The sequence below is a fragment of the Saccostrea cucullata genome, unplaced genomic scaffold (genome assembly GCF_032062105.1).
Source record: "Saccostrea cucullata isolate Sc308-1 unplaced genomic scaffold, CSIRO_AGI_Scuc_v1 ctg643, whole genome shotgun sequence".
In the NCBI taxonomy this organism is placed as follows: domain Eukaryota; kingdom Metazoa; phylum Mollusca; class Bivalvia; order Ostreida; family Ostreidae; genus Saccostrea; species Saccostrea cuccullata.
Window position 1 is genome coordinate 111928 of NW_026918996.1, and position 18186 is coordinate 130113.

At 34.9% G+C, this 18186-nt stretch overlaps 1 protein-coding gene across 1 annotated transcript; it reads left to right on the forward strand.

The window, feature by feature from the left end:
• The first annotated feature begins 412 nt into the window (after nucleotides 1–412).
• LOC134276972 (protein AF-10-like) lies at nucleotides 413–15617 on the forward strand. The gene is made up of 16 exons (XM_062759259.1): nucleotides 413–609; nucleotides 722–801; nucleotides 2597–2651; nucleotides 3066–3178; nucleotides 4549–4652; nucleotides 5050–5143; nucleotides 5716–5859; nucleotides 6268–6472; nucleotides 7367–7637; nucleotides 8096–8272; nucleotides 8994–9188; nucleotides 9678–9766; nucleotides 9968–10173; nucleotides 10403–10457; nucleotides 11179–11258; nucleotides 15440–15617. The coding sequence occupies exons 1-16, from the start codon at nucleotides 501–503 to the stop codon at nucleotides 15536–15538; spliced, it is 2076 nt and encodes a 691-aa protein (XP_062615243.1). The 5' UTR covers nucleotides 413–500; the 3' UTR covers nucleotides 15539–15617.
• The last annotated feature ends 2569 nt before the right edge of the window (nucleotides 15618–18186 follow it).

Consider the following 18186-nt stretch of genomic DNA (forward strand, 5'->3'; position numbering starts at 1 on the left):
CAATTTGGTATAAATTACTAGTCAGTTAATAGTACTCAATACTGAGCTCAAATTTACATTTGAAAATCTTTTAATGAACAAATTACCATTCATGTCGACCAGTGACCTTTATACTAACCATATATGTCCCTGTGTCGACTGAATGATTGTAAAATGTTAAGAAAAGAATCGATCGAGAGTTGGCGTGTGTAGTTCTTGAAATTAAAACATTAGGCCTATTTTGTAAAATATTACTTGAAAAATTGTCGAAATTTGTTCTAGCTGTATTTATTGTTTAAATTTAACCTTAACGATTAATGTAAACAGATTAACATATTCTAAGTGCTCTGGTGATCTTAAAGTGCCCATAAGTACATTCAGTCCTTTGATGAAGAAGTCCCCCTTGTTTATTTTTAGAACGCATGCGCTGTGACCTTTCTGTCGGAACATGGGGAACTACATGTCGGCAAAACAATGATTTGCTTTCGTTTTCAAGGGTTAATTCCTTGAATCGGATCACGATGAAGGAGATGGTCGGGGGTTGCTGTGTCTGTTCCGATGAGAGAGGGTGGGCGGAGAACCCCCTTGTATATTGTGATGGTCAGGGCTGCAACGTAGCGGTTCATCAAGGTAGGGGGGGCACTAACGATTTGTAAATAATATTATAAACATGAAGATTGCAATTGAATAGTGTGTCGAAATATTGCTGAACTTTAAATTTTACGTTTATTTTGTTTAACAGCTTGTTACGGAATCGTACACGTACCCAAGGGGCCTTGGTATTGCAGAAAATGCGAATCCCAGGAACGAACAGCTCGAGTTGTAAGTTTCGCGGCCATTTTGAATTAGACCGGATGCACGTTTTTCTGTGTACATCAAAAGCTGAAGCGCAAAAAACTTAGCCTTATTTGTTGTAAGAGCTCGGATGTTTTTACTTTTATTGGAAGACAAGGTTGTCTAAGTAATAGGTTATGAAGAGTAAATTACATATGTGCAGTAATCTGTCAGTTGCAGTATTTTGAAGGTTGATTTACTGTGGTCTTTGGTAGGCTAGTCATTTAGTGTCTTATGTTGTGCTATTTCAGCAACCTTTATTTGTGTATATTGGTTACTGCACTAGTATATGACGGAGGGATAAGTTCAGAATGAAGTGTATGCAGAGCTCCAGATAAGGTGCGTATTTGCAGAAATATGCATTGAATTTTACAAAATAGGCATTGAAAATTAAAGCTGTGCATACAGATACGTATTAGCAATCATAGATAAGCATTATAACACGAAAGTACAGCGTACAATTTGCATACTATGGGTTGAATCATACAAGTACAACTTAGGTAATGATATTAATTGAGGACCTAACTCGGTGTTTAATTTTTCTCAAAATGAATTAAGATTTAATTGTTTTAATGACCACGAACATTCTTACTAGTAATGGCGGTGACAATTTCCATTTCGGGAAAAAGAATCAAAGACTTAGTTTAAAATCTATTTCGCATAATATATGTATTAAATTTTTAATTTACCGATCAAGAGTTCTCTTAAATTCTCTAGAGTTCTCTGTTTAGTAACTTTACCTACTGTGTGATCTTCCTTGTCAAAAAAGAAATCAATGTTTCTCGGTTTTAGCCAAAAGTATTGTTTATATTTTCAAAATTTATTTAAATAAATGCAGAAACTGTCCATTGTAGTTTTTTCTTCTTCTGAAACACTTGTTTATTCAAAATACTCTGAAATCATTTTACTGAAAATAAAAAATCTGCATTGACTTGAAATTCATTGAGTAAATACACTTTGGGGTAAAAAATTATCTGGAGCTCTGGTATAGTTGTGTTACTTGCATATTTAAGTAGCTGTAATTAAAGATTTTTCCTGGTGAGAACGTTGTTAATTGTTAGAACTTGTGTTTAAACCATTTGTATATTAGTTATACAATAAAATATGTTCAAACGAAAGCTTTTTCAGTCTTCATGGTCTTGGACATAACATTATACATTTATTGCATGATAGTGAGGGAAATATGAAGACTTATTCAGCCAAGAAAAATCATATTCCCCGAGGGCTTCGCCCGAGGGAAATATGATATTTCTTGCCTGAATAAGTCTTCATGTTTCCCGAACATTCATGCAATGAATTGTTTATTATACCGAAACAAGCAAAACCTTTGAAATAAACATAAACTTTCAAATTCGGCACCACTCTCAAAGTCACTTTCATTTCTAACGTAAAGTTATTATAAAACCCTTCGTTCAACACATTTTCATCAGTTTTTGTGACGTAAACCAGGCTATTGTGATGTCTACTTCTCTCGGAAGTTTTTGTTCAACGAACGAGAACTATATTGCGGGAAAATACATTAGGTGTTCCGAAGAGGTGGAGCATGATGAAAAGCGTGCCGACGGGCGGGAAATATGAAGTTTTACGGCCTGATCACGTGATAACTTAGAACCAATCAGATAACGCGTTGTTTAGAATATTTATAATGAGGTATAATAAATATATTTCCTTTTCAAGTCATTAAATTTTAGTGAAATCTTGCAAGTCATTGAATTTAAGGAGAAATGTAGATTGTACATGTCTTAGTAAAGTGGGTTAATTTCTTTTACATTTTCCTCTACAGAAATGTGAGTTGTGTCCCCAAAAGGATGGTGCACTGAAGAGAACTGACACAGGAGGTAATGGTACTGACTAGTGGTACAGACTAATATTTACTATGTGCCGACACAGGACTGTTAGTACTGGCTAGTTATACAGCTACACTGCCTAATATTTACTCTGAACTGAGTTGTGACATTTGTCAAAACTCGAGTTAATTATGTTAAATTTTTAACTGTGGATGAAGACTGACTTTGAATTTTCCCTATCATCTGGAGTGTAAAGCAAATTTTGAATTTCAAATTTCCATGATTTATTTAGAACATTTTATCACAAGGTTTAGAAATAGTAGAATGCAGATGTTAATGTAAAAGATTATTAAAGATGTTAAGTAATTGTGACGAACCATTCTGTGAATGTGACCATTCTATGACTTTGTTGTAAACACTGTCAGGTTGATCCGTGCCTCTTAAAAAGATTTTTTCTGCTTTCAGTTGCCTGGTGTCACGTGGTGTGCGCTCTATTTATACCAGAGGCTTGGTTTGCTAATGTCCAGACCATGGAGCCCATTGTTTTGAAAAATGTCCCTCCTGAAAGATTTAATAAAGTAAGTCAACTACATGTACTTACGTGTACATAAAAACAAGGGCTTCATATTTTAACGCCTTTGGCGTAGACAACAATGGGTTAGTTAATGAATACCGCTCAGAAATTATTAATATTAATAAAATATACGGCACATACATGTGTAGTGCTAATTCATGATTATGTCAACAATTCCATGCCAAATAATTCCACTAAATTTTGAATACACAATTTTCGTACACATACAGTAACTCCGGTGATAACAGAGAAAAAAAAAACATAATTATTAATTACCCCGCCTCCTTCCCATGACAAACACACACACTCCAAATAAATGTTTGCCTACCTTACCATTTCTGTGATTTTATATTTGACAATCTAAATGTTTTATTTTGAAATGATTCAAGCAAAAAACTATTTCCCCAATATTTTGCTTCACAAAAGATTCCTCTGGTCACTATAGGAGATAATTTGTTAATGATGTTAGTGATTTATTGGAGAATAAAGGCAGTGGCAGCTTTCTTTTTGATATTAGTGTTAAGGCCATGACAAATAAATAGTGTGTTTCCTGTTCCATCCTGAGAAAAAAATAGGGTAGATAGGTATACACATTAATTTTTTTCGGCATCTCGGAAGTCGACTTTGTACCGTTCCGGTTTGGAGTTTATAGAGCGCATTTCGTATCCTGTTATGACAGAGCTAGTGGCACGCTGGATGGAAAACAGTTTTTAGTAAAATGAGAAGATTTCGATAAAAAAAGAAAGCATTTTATTTATTTTAACATTTAATTGGCAAGTAAACTGCCATTATTCTCTAGAAATCACTTTCAAAATATTTCTGATTAATGTGCATACAATATGCATTTTCTCAAACAAGGAAGTGATCCAGATTAGCTTGATTATTATTGCTTATAGTAAAACTGAGAGATTCTACTCTTGAAAGATATTGGCAGAAAAAATTTCAGGATCTGTCCTTTATTTTAGGGTTGATTGGGGAACCAGAAACACACAATTTATTTATTTAGGCCTAACCATATTGGCAAAGGCATCTTTCTTTTAATATGGGTGTTAAGCGTAATAGAATTTAGAGTAAAGTAACCATAGCTATGTTGATCTTTTATAGGTGTGTTATATATGTGATCTTTTACAGGTGTGTTATATATGTGATCTTTTACAGGTGTGTTATATATGTGATCTTTTACAGGTGTGTTATATATGTGATCTTTTACAGGTGTGTTATATATGTGATCTTTTACAGGTGTGTTATATATGTGATCTTTTACAGGTGTGTTATATATGTGATCTTTTACAGGTGTGTTATATATGTGATCTTTTACAGGTGTGTTATATATGTGATCTTTTACAGGTGTGTTATATATGTGATCTTTTACAGGTGTGTTATATATGTGAGGAGAGTGGTCGGGTAGATAAGGCTAACTCTGGAGCCTGCATGCAGTGTAACAGGAATGGCTGTAAGATGAATTTCCATGTCACATGGTAAGTGTAACAACTGTTCTTATTGGGTTGTAGGCAAAGGCTTCTCACGTCAGAAAATGTTACAACCTTCAACAAGGGGTTTAGAAAGTAAAAATGTTGCTTACAAAAGCAAACTTTTGAGTGTTTTTGCAGAAATACAGTAATCTTGAACCTGATGGGGCTGAGAAAAATATTTGAGATATCGGAGGAATTGAGATATCAAAGATACATTACTTAGTGAATATGTGATTGGGACTTCAATATCACTTCAACATATCCATGGTATTCCAGATATCAGAGTTCGAGATATCAAAAGTTCAACTGTATATAAATTGGCTGTGGTTGTCAGGCACTGGAACTGCAGTTGAAGCAACACACTGCAAGCAAATTAATTGAATATGTTCTTTATTTATTGCAGTGCTCAGGCACAAGGACTTTTGTGTGAAGAGGCTGGTAACTATGGAGACAATGTGAAGTATTGTGGGTACTGTGTCCACCATTACAAAAAGCTGGTGAGAATTTTTTAAGAAAAGAAATAGAGATAAGATTTTTTCCCATTTTCTTTTCTTAGCCTTAAAAAAAACCAATGTTAATTCTTTTATTTTATATTGGAACTCAATGTTAATTTGTATTTGGTTATAAGCCCCCCCCCCCCCCCCCATAAGAACCTCCTAACAATATTCATACTGGATGGAGGATTCCTAATTCATAAATCATTTTATGGCTTTATCAGAAATTTTTTTTATCAAATATCATGGGGTACTCTTATTGAATATCAGAATATTGATAAACCAGATTTAACATCCTTATTTGTAAACTAATATCTGATGCAGTTTTTTCTCTAAGAACCGGCTAACGGCCAAATTGACCGCTTGAATTGACAAAAATGCCGATTTGAAATAAAAATTTTGTTGTATGGTCCACAGAGATTTTGTTCATAAACCTCTGCCCCTAGCCTGTTACAACTGATCTCTAACCCTTTACTTTGAAATAAAGATAAAACACTGTCTGACGTGATTTTTTTCGTCTGATGTAGGAAATATTTGTGGATTTCTTTTAATTTTATTCTAAAATACATTTGCAGAAGAGAGATGCCAATATAAAACAGATTCCAGCTTTCAAGCCTATTCCTGCAGATAATGCCAGTCCTGACAAGGGAGATAAATCTAGTGTAACATCCTCAGATATTCGTGTTAAGGTTGGATGTCAGGATGTTCAGCAAAGAAAGGTGAGAGAAAGTTGCTTTGGAACACATCTTTTAAAATCGAGATGCTATCTCAAAGAATATCTATAACAAACCATGATTTAAAAAAAATGTTGCTTGTATATCACAATATTGATATTGCATCACTTAATAATTTAAAATTAATTGTTGTTTAAGTTACTGTGAATAATATAAATTTTTGGAAATCAATGTTTGCAAGCAAAATTTCGTTGGTTCATGGGGACATTATTTTGTATTTAACTCCCATATACAGAAGATGCAGTGAATGAATATGCCGACAAAATAATTTTTGGTGGGGATGTAAATTTGTGGATAAGTTTGACCCAAGAAGTCCACGAACATTGGTCCCCCAAGAACATTGATGATTTCACAATATGAAAAAGTCATATCTAATTTCATTATAAATAACAGAGAGGAAATAAAGCAGAAACGAAGGAGGGCTATAACACGATGGGGCACCTGTTGGCGGGGATAGAGAAGGATAAACACCCCTCCACGCCCCCCTTGTCTAACGCCAGCAGTGGTATAGGAACCTCCACCATGTCCGAGACGTCAACGATCAGCCCCACAGAGTCACCCAATCAGGAGGAGGAAATTGAGAACAGAGCGTTCCCAAGTAAGCAGCAGAAATTTTTGAAAGATTTTTTTTTTAATGGGTGTAAGGGGAAGAAGTATATTCATTTTAATGCATATTCCTGCTGCCCTTTGTAGTCAAATCTTTTAAAATGATGTCTATATTGTATAGAATACCTGAATTAAAATTGTTTCAAATTTTGGAATGTAAAAAAAATGTATTTTAGAGAACTAATCCACAATCTTTTACTGCAATTTATAACATCACTTAGTTTGTTTTAACTCAGTCCCGGTAGCGAAAATAGTGCATATGAATAAAAAAGGATTGGAGATGAATAACTGACAAAAATTGACATATCTTTTTACCTCAATGGTGTCATAAGCTATCAAGAAAAAACTGTTTATATTTCAAGTAGTAAAAAAGGAAGAGGAGAAAATGCACAGTTTTTGGTACGATCAAGCAATTTTTAACAGAGTCATGCCCCTTGGACTTAGAAAAAATCCAATTATTTGCAGTTTTTGTTTATTTCCTTTGCAGAAGTTGCAGATACTAATATGAAATTTGTTATACAGATTTATCATGAGAATACCTCACATAGGTCAAGTTCTCTCTTGGGTATATGTCCAAGGGGGGGGGGGGGGGGTTCACAAACATCTCTTGTTTTCAGAAAATGTCACATGCCATTTAAATACATGTATCTCTGATTTCTGATAAGTTTGAAAAGTTGTTCTTTATGCAACAATTACATTTGATTCATTCAATGATTCTGCTGATGAAAGAGGATTGAATGAAGAGCTTTAGGTTTCTTTTATTTTAATGTGGCAGACATTTTGCTTGAAATGTTTTACTTTTAGGATGTATATCCTGGTATAAAATTGTATTGCTCTTTTTTTTGGAATAAAAAAGATCTGATATCAAAATATGAATTAATTTCAGTTTGTCAAACCCCTCAAAATGACAGAATCAGTCTCCATCGATCTGTGTCATCCGGGAGCTTGTCTTCAGTACAGAGTGCAGATCTTAGATTACCCAGTGAAGTGGGACCAATGTTTTCATCCTCCAGTGCTTTGGGCGGTGAAGCATTAAGTGGCAGTTTTACAGGATCATTAGATAGTTTTATAACAGGTGCAGCTCAAAGGATCTCAACCATGGGGAAAACTGCTTCACAGAGTGATAATGAAATTGATCAAACAGCTAGAAGATCAAGGTAGTTATATTTCATACTTCTGGTTAGATTCTTTCATACAGCTGAAAAATATTTAGGTTTGAAATATTTGTTGTTCTTCACTGTACTTATTTAGATGAAGATACAATTTAAAGTGAAAAACTGATTTTTTGGAAACATTTAATGTAAATGTTGAAGTTATGAAAGGTGATTGACTTGTGAAAGGGTGTTGAAAAAATATAAAAGAATGTTCAAAACTAGACAGAAAACAAGGTTTAAAGGGAATCATATAGATCTACTTTATGATGTTCATCATTTGCTCTCCAGTTTATGGAGGTTGATTCTTAACATGAAACAAACAGCATTTAATGAAATACCCCTTGAAAACATAAAGAATTGTTATTCCCAGATGATTGAGAGAAATGAATCAAGGTTAGCTGTTCTTTGAACTGAATCAAGAAAATCCTGTTGTTGACCATTCTTTTCTTTTGATTCTGCAGATCTCAAGAAAAGTTTGAAAAGAAACTAAAGAGAACAAAGCTGAACTCTGCAGCGGCCAAGAAACTGAACCGAAACCCCTCTACAGAAAGCAAGGACGCCTCACCCCCAGGGTCCCGGAAGGTCCGCAGAAAGCCCGAAATCACCACTCCAAGTATAGGGGCCAACTCCAGTCTAAGGTACTTTAAATATATAAAGATTAAATTCTTAAAGGGGTTGGAAAAATGGTACTGTTGTGTTTGATGCTTTCTGACCTGTTTACTCTTAAGATTTCGCCATATTTTGTACAGATTTTTAATCCAAAATACGACTCACGTTTTGCTGTTATGAAAATAAAGAAATTGGAAATAAGTTCATTTGGAATTTAGCAGTTGGTTTTCGCTATGATCTGCCTCATTTCCATGCCTTTTAATGGCTGAAAAAGAGAAAGATTTCAAACACAGAAGTGATGTCAGGTTGCCAAAAGGCTTTGGTATATATATTCTCTATTTATGTATGTAAAAATTGATGGAAAGTGAAATCTTGCTGGCAAATGCCAAATCTCACAGACAAATCTAATTAAAAATACTGAGAGAAAACGATAAGGGTAAACAGGTCTGTACTTTGAGCTAAGCACATGAAGCACCTGAGAAAAGAAAGTGAAACGTTTATTTTTAAAATTCATTGTTATTGTTATTATCCTACTAAACTCTTAAATTCTTATTTAAAATATATAATTTTACTCTGTCCCAGATGTAAGTATATTCTTGTAATGTCTTCAGTGCACCCTCTTAAACAGTAACAATTTGAAGATTTCAGAATTTGATACAAATGATGCAGAAGATATATTTAGGAAGTTGATTATATCAATAGATTTAAGACAGACCAACATCCTTAATGACATTTTCTGTTGTTTTGCAGTCTGAATAACTTCTCAGTGTTTGGAGGCAGCCCACATTTCCAGAGTCTCAGTGCTCCAGGCCCACTCAGCTTCTCTTTTACTCAGAACAACTCGGGCTCCAGCCTCGGGTCATATAATGATCTCACAGATGGTGCATGTGGACCACCAAAGATATTTCCTAGTCAGCAGTCTCCACAAAAGGAGCCACCAAATGGGTATTTCAGTGTACAAAATAGTAAAATAATTTATTATAGGGTATTTTTACAAAAAGATTTGATTGTTGTTCATAATCCCTAATTATTTGTAGAAAACATCATATTTATAACAAAACAAGATTCAGTAAATCACTAGAAACTGTCTTATGGTATTTAGAATTAAGTTCTTTATTGAAAAATCTGCTGAAAAAAACGAACTTTTATTAGTATATTTAACCTATGTAAACAAAAACATGACTCGTGCCTTTTTTACATAACAAAGGTTTCGAGCTCTAAATCTGTCTTGTTTGTCGACAACTGAAATTCAAACTTTTGATAAATATTAAAAATAAGTATTTGTAAAAAACCGAAAAATAAATTTGAAAATTTTCAGCTGAATCTGTGTCTTTGTCCCTTGAAGAACTAGAAGGTAAAGTTGATTAATATACACTGTACCTGAAAAACTTGTGTGAAAGATGAATTTTAACTAATTTTGTTAATTATTTACAGTGAGTTTCCGACATCTTTAGAACAGTTACTAGAGAGGCAATGGGAACAGGGCTCTCAATTTCTGATGAAGCAGGGAGAGCATTTTGACAGTAAGTGAAGAATCGAAGGTCAAATTTGTCCCATTTTACATTTATTTGTCATCTTTTAATATTCAGACATTTAAGTACTTATATATTTTTACCTAAATTTAATCACATTTTACTGCTAGGTTGTAGATGAATTTTTTGCTCCATAATATAACAGGTTATGCACATTTGTATATTTCTAAAAATGTATGTTTTTAATTGCAGTTGCTTCCCTTCTGCACTGTTTACACCAGTTAAAGTCAGAGAACCAGCAATTAGAGGGTCACATACAGTCCCTGTCGACACGCCGGGACCACCTGCTGGCCGTTAACGCCCGGCTAGCTGTTCCGTTCTCCTCCCCTCTGCATGCTGAGTCATTCCTCACCGCAGATAAATCTTCAGAAAAGAACTCCGAACCATCACTAGTGCAGGTAAATGTGGTGTTAATACCCTATGGTAATCCTATGTGAATCAGTGTGAGAAAAAAGCTTAAACTTCTTAGAAAATTTAATACGTTTTTATCACACTTTGTCTTCTGAGCAACAGTAGGTACATGTAGATTTAGTTGAAGTTTTGTCAGAGAGCTAAAAGTAAAAAAGTTAAAGTAAAAATCATTCTTTTGATCAGTTTCAAGTACAAAACCTTCTGTCCATGTTGTAGGATGTAACCTGTTTAACCTCTGACAATCCGGTCTTGGCTGGAGGCACCACCACAGGTAAGATTTCACCTGCAAAGCTAGAATGATGACAAAGGCTTATCTTGCAGCCAATGATGTTAAAAGAAAATGACACCTGTAGACTATCAGAAATCTTAAATCTCAGAAATGGTCAACATCAAAGGTCAAGGTTATGGAAATTATCAAGCATGATGATGGGTCATCTTTCTAGTTATAAACTAAAATATATCTTTTTAGGAGGGAGTGGGTAAATAGTTATTGCCCCCTGACAAGAAGGGAGGGCATATTGCTTTGCTACTGTCTATCGGTCAGTCTGTCGGTCCACCATCAGTTTCCGTGCATTTTCTTCGCAGAGGTTGCACATATTGAAAAATTTGGTATACAGATTTATTATAAAAATATCTAGGTCAACTTATATTTTGGGTACGATCGAGCCATGTTTTACAAAGTTATGCCCCTTGGACTTAGAAAAATTCCAATTATTTGCAGTTTCTGTTTTCTTTGTAGTGCTAGCACATATTAAAATTAAAATCTGTATACAGATTTATCATAAAAATACCTAGGTCAAATTCTTTTTTGGGTACTATCCAGCCATTTTTGACAGAGTTATTTCATTATGACTTAAAAATATTCCAGTTATTTAGGGAAGGGGGGGGGGGTTATAAGTGTTTCACAAACATCTCTTGTTGACTTGTAGGAAATATGTTTTTCAGTACATTGACAGAATTGATTAAGTTTTAGAGCATATTTCTCTTTACAGTTCCCATTACGAGTTCTGTCTCAGCCCTCCCAGCCATGGCTTCATCATTCATCAGTAGTAATCCAACACAAACCTCATCTGTAAGTATCCTTTTGACCTTATGAGTATTTACTGTAATGCTTTATGACAAGTCCTTAAATTGAAAAAAATATGAGTTTGCTCAAAGGAAAGGATGAATACACAAACGGTAAAACACGCTATAACGAAGTGCCAGGGACCGACAATTTTGCTTCAGTATGAGTGATTCATTACATACATTAATTATTCAACGTTATAATTACATCTTAAAATTTCTTTGTCCTAGATAAAGGTACAGATAACAGTTTATTTTTACTTAAATCTACTGGTTATCTCTAGGCGTGGTTAAAAAAATATTATGTGTGGGGCGGGACAAATAGACAAATTTAATCGGGGCTTGCAGCAGATGAATTTGCAGAATCATTCAAGAGCATGTAAATTTAAGGAGTATTAACTTGTGAGATTTTGATTTCATGACAATGATCAATGATTGGCTTGCATGATAATTTAATGCATTAACACTTATGGCGTTTATGCAAATTGTCATGCAAACCAGTCAATTGATCACATCATGAAACAAAAGTATTAGACATTTATTCCTCAAATAAAATCAAGGGGGTTTGAAAATCACTTTGCTAGAAGTTTCAAATCATTATCAGCCTGTTCATTTTAGGCAGGTTTTACAGTAAAACACACTTACATGTTATAATTACATTTTAAAATTTCTTTGTCCTAGATAAAAGTACAGATAACAGTTATTTTATTTTTACTTAAATCTTCTGGTTATCTCTCGGCGTGGTTAAAAAAAAAATTAGTGTATTAAGGATAAATAACACAAACAAACCTTTTTCAGAAATCAACAATATTTCTCATAGATTTACATTTAAATTGGTAACCTGAATAATGATTACCGAGTAATATGGGAGAATTTTATAAGATTTTGTCATATGGTAAAAAATTTTGTATGGAAATATATAGAAAACAAAACAAAGTCTCATATCTAAGCACCAAGGAAATCCTACAATTTCTTTATATTTCAGGGATTTGTTATGTCATTTCAGATCAAAATCAGTAAAAAAAATATATATCAAACCATGCATCCATTTTTAGCTCACCTGAGCCGAAGGCTCAAGTGAGCTTTTCTGATCAAAATTTGTCCGTTGTCTGTTGTCGTTGTCGTTGTCGTCGTCGTTGTCGTAAACTTTTCACATTTTCATCTTCTTCTCAAGAACCACTGGGCCAATTTCAACCAAACTTGGCACAAAGTATCCTTGGGTAAAGGGGATTCAAGTTTGTTCAAATGAAGGGCCATGCCCTTTTCCAAGGGGAGATAATCATGAATTTGTTAAAAATTAATGGCATTTTTAAAAAATCTTCTTCTCCAGAACCGCTGGGCCAGGAAAGATGAAACTCATGTGGAAGCATCCTCAGGTAGTGTAGATTCAAGTTTGTTCAAATCATGACCCCCGGGGCAAGGGTGGGGCCGACCCAAGTTTTACATAGGAATATATAGGAAAAATCTTTAAAAATCTTCTTCTCCAGAACCACTGGGCCAGGAAAGATGAAACTCATGTGGAAGCATCCTCAGGTAGTGTAGATTCAAGTTTGTTCAAATCATGACCCCCGGGGCAAGGATGGGGCCAAAATGGCCGACCCTAGTTTTACATAGGAATATATAAGAAAAATCTTCAAAAATCTTCTTCTCAAGAACCACTAGGACAGGAAAGATGAAACTCATGTGGAAGCATCCTCAGGTAGTGTAGATTCAAGTTTGTTGAAATCATGACCCCCGCGGCAAGGATGGGGCCAAAATGGCCGACCTAAGTTTTTCATAGGAATATATAGGAAAAATCTTTAAAAATCTTCTTCTCCAGAACCACTGGGCCAGGAAAGATGAAACTCATGTGGAATCATCCTTAGGTAGTGTGGATTCAAGTTTGTTCAATATCATGACCCCTGGGGCAAGGATGGGGCCAAGTTTTAATGGCAAATCCCAAGTTTTACATAGGAATATATAGGCCACAAAAAATCATAGAAATATATAGAAAAATCTTTAAAAATCCTTCTCAATTACCATTTGGCCAGGAAAGATGAAACTGATAGGGAAGCCATCCTCAGGTAGTGTAGACTCAAGTTTTTTTTTCAAATCATCAGGTTTGATAAAAATGGTGGGGCCAAAATAAAACGTGCAAGACTGCCCTAAACAACAATTGCAGCTTAATTTTTTACATGAGCGAAGGAAATATTCTTTTGCATTTTAAAATATATGATTTGGTCGAATTTTCTCTAACTTAGAGCAGTGTAGCCACCCTTGGACTTCCGGTACAAGAACTGTCCTTAATGCATATGATACGTAAGACCCTGTTGAGGCGTAATGTATTGAAATTTTGCATCAATAACTCTCCATCACCTGTACATTGAAATTTTCCAGCTAGAGCAATGGAAATGCGTACATAAGCCATTTTCAAGTAGCCTTAGCATAGTTACGGGAAACGAAAGGGGAGTTTATTTTTTTTTTAAATATTGCTGCTTTATTTATGATGAACAGTAAAAAAATCCTTAAAACTCCATAATATTGTCAAATGTTTTGTTAAACATGCAATTTTTGATTTCTGTTAAGCAAATCTTCTTGACTTCTGGTACTTCAAAGCTATGATTAGTGTACCCGGGGTGGCAATTTTATTAAATGGAATCATCCTCCAGGTAGTGTAGATTTTCTAGTTTGAAATCAAACTTTTAAAATGATGATAAAATGCCATATGTTTTACGCAAATAAATAAAACATATATTAATTAATAAAATACAATTATTTAGGTTTTTTGTCTATAAACATATGTTCCCCCCATGAAACACAAAAAGCTTTGGTATAAATTTGTAAAAGACCCGATGTGCTCAGGTGAGCGAATTTTTGTGGCCCCTGGGCCTCTTGTTAGCTCACCTGAGCCGAAGGCTCAAGTGAGCTTTTCTGATCAAAATTTGTCCTTTGTCTGTCGTCGTTGTCGTTGTTGTCATCGTAAACTTTTCACATTTTCATCTTCTTCTCAAGAACCACTGGGCCAATTTCAGCCAAACTTGCTACAAAGTATCCTTGGGTAAAGGGGATTCAAGTTTGTTCAAATGAAGGGTCACGCCCTTTTCCAAGGGGAGATAATTATGAATTTGAGAAAAATTAATGCCATTTTTAAAAAATCTTCTTCTCCAGAACCGCTGGGCCAGGAAAGAATAAACTCATGTGGAATCCTCCTCAGGTAGTGTAGATTCAAGATTGTTCATATCATGAGCCCCGGGAGTAGGGTGGGGCCAAAATGGCCGATCAAAGTTTTACATAGGAAATATAGGAAAAATCTTTAAAAATCTTCTTCTCAAGAACCATTGGGCCAGGAAAGATGAAACTCATGTGGAATCATCCTCAGATAGTGTAGATTCAAGTTTGTTCAAATCATGACCCCCGGGGTAAGGGTGGGGCAAAAATGGCCGATCAAAGTTTTACATAGGAGTATATAGGAAAAATCTTTAAAAATCTTCTTCTCAAGAATCACAGGGCCAGGAAAGATGAAACTCATGTGGAATCATCCTCAGATAGTGTAGATTCAAATTTGTTCAAATCATGACCCCCGGGGGTAGGGTGGGGCCAAAATGGCCGATCAAAATATGAAAAAAAAATAACCTCACTCATCATTTATTGAGGTTTTGTACAATGTAAAAAGCTGCCTCATCATATTTTGGGGGCAATAAAAAGTAAAAAAAAATGCCTCCCTCCCTCATCATATTTCTTGAAAAAAGGCCTGAGAACCAAGGAATTAATCTTCTTCTCAAGAACCATTTAGACGGGAAAAATGAAACTCATGTGAAATTATCCTCAGGTAGTGTAGATTCAAGTTTGTTCAAATCATGATCCCCGGGGTAGGGTGGGGCCAAAATGGCCGACCAAAAATTAATTCTCATAGGAATATATAGGGAAATCTTTTAAAATCTTTTTTCAAGTACTTCAAAGCCATGATTAGTAATATTTATGTAGAATTATCCTCAGGTAGTGTAGATTCAAGTTTGTCCAAATTATGATATGTGCTTTTTCCTAGCTGATGTGCTCAGGTGAGCTCTGTGGCCCCTGGGCCTCTTGTTTGTTTGTGTTAAGTACCCTTAAATTTTGATAAGTTGTCTTCATTTTTGCCAAGTGATGAATTTTATCTTTTGGTTTGATAACACTTTGTTGTGTTTAACATTATGATGATTATATTTGTAGGTATCAAATACTCCATTACCCAGTGTCAACACGCCTACAGCAATGGAAGTCTCACCTTCCTCCTTGTTAACAGATAAAAATAAATCCGACGTCACATGAACTGTTTTGTTTTCCTCATTTAATTCTGTTTTAATTATATATATTAAATTATTTATTGGAGAATAAAGATGTTTTTTAATTTGTGGCCTGTTTTCTGATAGAGGTTTGAAGAAACCTGAGTTTCTGTTTAGCAGCATTTGGCATGAAACTTAGCTTGCAGGACTTTTTCTCTATGTTTGAGTGCTCTCTATCATACTTTTTGATAATGTGAAACATAGATGTTTGGTAACATTCAACTATGGTAGAGAGCAGAGGACAACAATACAAAATATGAATAGGCACACAGGTCTTATATGTCACTAGAGTATGATGTTAAAAATTTTTCACAAATGAATTACAGATATATTCCTGTTTTAAACCAGAAGCCATAAATAAAATTCACAATTTGAAAAGCGGCATCATTGTTCACTTTAACTATACACGTAGCATGCTTCAAGTTAGATCCCGAGGCAGAGTAGTGAAACAAAGAAAAAATGCATTTCCATTAATGAGTAATAATCAGTAGTGCCCCCACCCCACAGGAACTCATGACCCAGGTGGCACATATTTCACAATTTTTGAAAAAGGCACCTTTGCTCATCATAATCATTAGCCCCTCCCCCCTCTCGATAACCCTGTCCTAGTGACATTGAAATTCACAGTTCTGGAAGAGGGATCTTTGTTATCATTAGAACTCCGCCCTAACACCGGAACCCCTGATCCAGGGGCCAAGAAATTCACAATTTGGAAGAGGCACCCTTCCTCATTTTACATGTATTTTTAGGCTTTTTTTCCACAATTCTGATATTAATTATTGTGATATCAAAACCACGAAAAATCCTGGAAAACGTCCGATATTTCGGACTAAATAACAGGTCTAAATTGGTACCGTGCTTAATTTCGGAAAATGATGACGATCAACTACGTGAATTACTTTTAGATAGAAACCATAAAATACTAAAATGAGGACTTTAGACTAAAAATTTTTAAAACTGGAGACTATAAATTAGATCCTGCTTTACTGATAAGTCCTTGGCGTCGGAAGCAAATTGAAAGGGACGGGGTGTAATTGAAAGGGAAAAAAATGAAACCTAAAAAAAATCTTGCCTTGAAAAAAAGAGGAATTAAAAGACATATAGGCGAATATTTTTGGTTAGTTCAGATAAATATAGAAACTTGAGGTTACTTTAGTTCCAAATCGATGAACATTTTATTTTGAACGCAGGTAACATATATATTACATTATCTTTATATTTAATCTCGTTTTATTAATTTTTTTGTACACAGCCATTCCTCACAATAAATTATTAAGTCCAGGCCTTTCAATATCATTGACAGCTGCTTTTTCAATACAAATGGAACTCGTAAATTTACTTACCTGGTCATTGGCCATTTACAAAATTATTTTGTTTAAAAACATTCTGATTGTACACACAAGTACTCTGAAGTTGACATTATCATGGGTACCAATAGCGTCCCCTTATTAGCAGACCTACTTGCTGTGGCCTTCAACTCGACATATAGACGACGTACTGTCAATTAACAATGGTTATTTCCATTCTTATGTCGATACGATATATTCTGGTGAGCTTGGGATAAAAGATACCACAGAGTCTAACACATCTGCTTCATATTTAGATAACATTTTACCTGAAAAAAAAAAAAACCGTTAATGGTATTCTAACAACCAAGCTCTGTGATAAATGTGATGACTGAACTTTTCAATCGTCAACTTCCCTTACTAATGCAGCAATATACCTGCATAGTACAAGGTTTATATCTCTCATATCTTTCAGATGATTCGATACGCAAGATCATGCTGTACGTATGTACACTCTCTGCAACGAGGTAAATTATTGACAAACAAATTGAAGAAACAAGAATATCAGCAGTCTCGTTTAAAGCCATGATTTCCTAAGTTCTATGGTCGATACAATGACCTTGTCAGGAAATACAATTTATCACTGATTCTACTGTTGACTGACGTTTTTCATACTAATTGTTAGTCCAGTATTATAAACCCCCATTTGAAAAGTGGGAGAGTTTATATAGCAATCGTGATGTACGTCCGTCTGTTATATGCATTGGGGTTCCAATCTCATTTCCGCAACACCTCTTATACCACTGAATAACCTTTCACGGTTACCGTAGCTCAGTCGATAGAGCGCTCGCTCCGTGATCGGGAGGTCGTGAGTTTGAATCTCAGCCGAGACTGACCTAAATTGATAAAAAACAAGAGGCCCTGGGCCTTATAGGTCACCTGAGTATCGTGTAACAACTTTCAAATAATTAAAATTGGTTCGTGTTTTACCCCAGAGGCCATGAAATTCACAATTCACAATTTTGAAAGAGGCACCATTGCTTATCATAATTATAAACTTAGCATGCTTACTCTATTTACTTAATACCCAGAGGTAGATCAGAGTAACAAAGAGAAAATGCACTTCCACTTTATAACCAGTTGTGCACCTCACCCCAAAGGAACCACTGACCCTGGGGCCACATATTTCAAAATTTTGCAAATTTTATCATAAAATGGTTGATTAATACTAAAGAGCAGATTTCAAAGCATTAATTTATTTTCAGACTATGTTACACCCCCCCCGTCCCACGGGGCATGAAATATAACCTTTTTGCTAGATGCACCTTTCTTCATCACAAATATATAT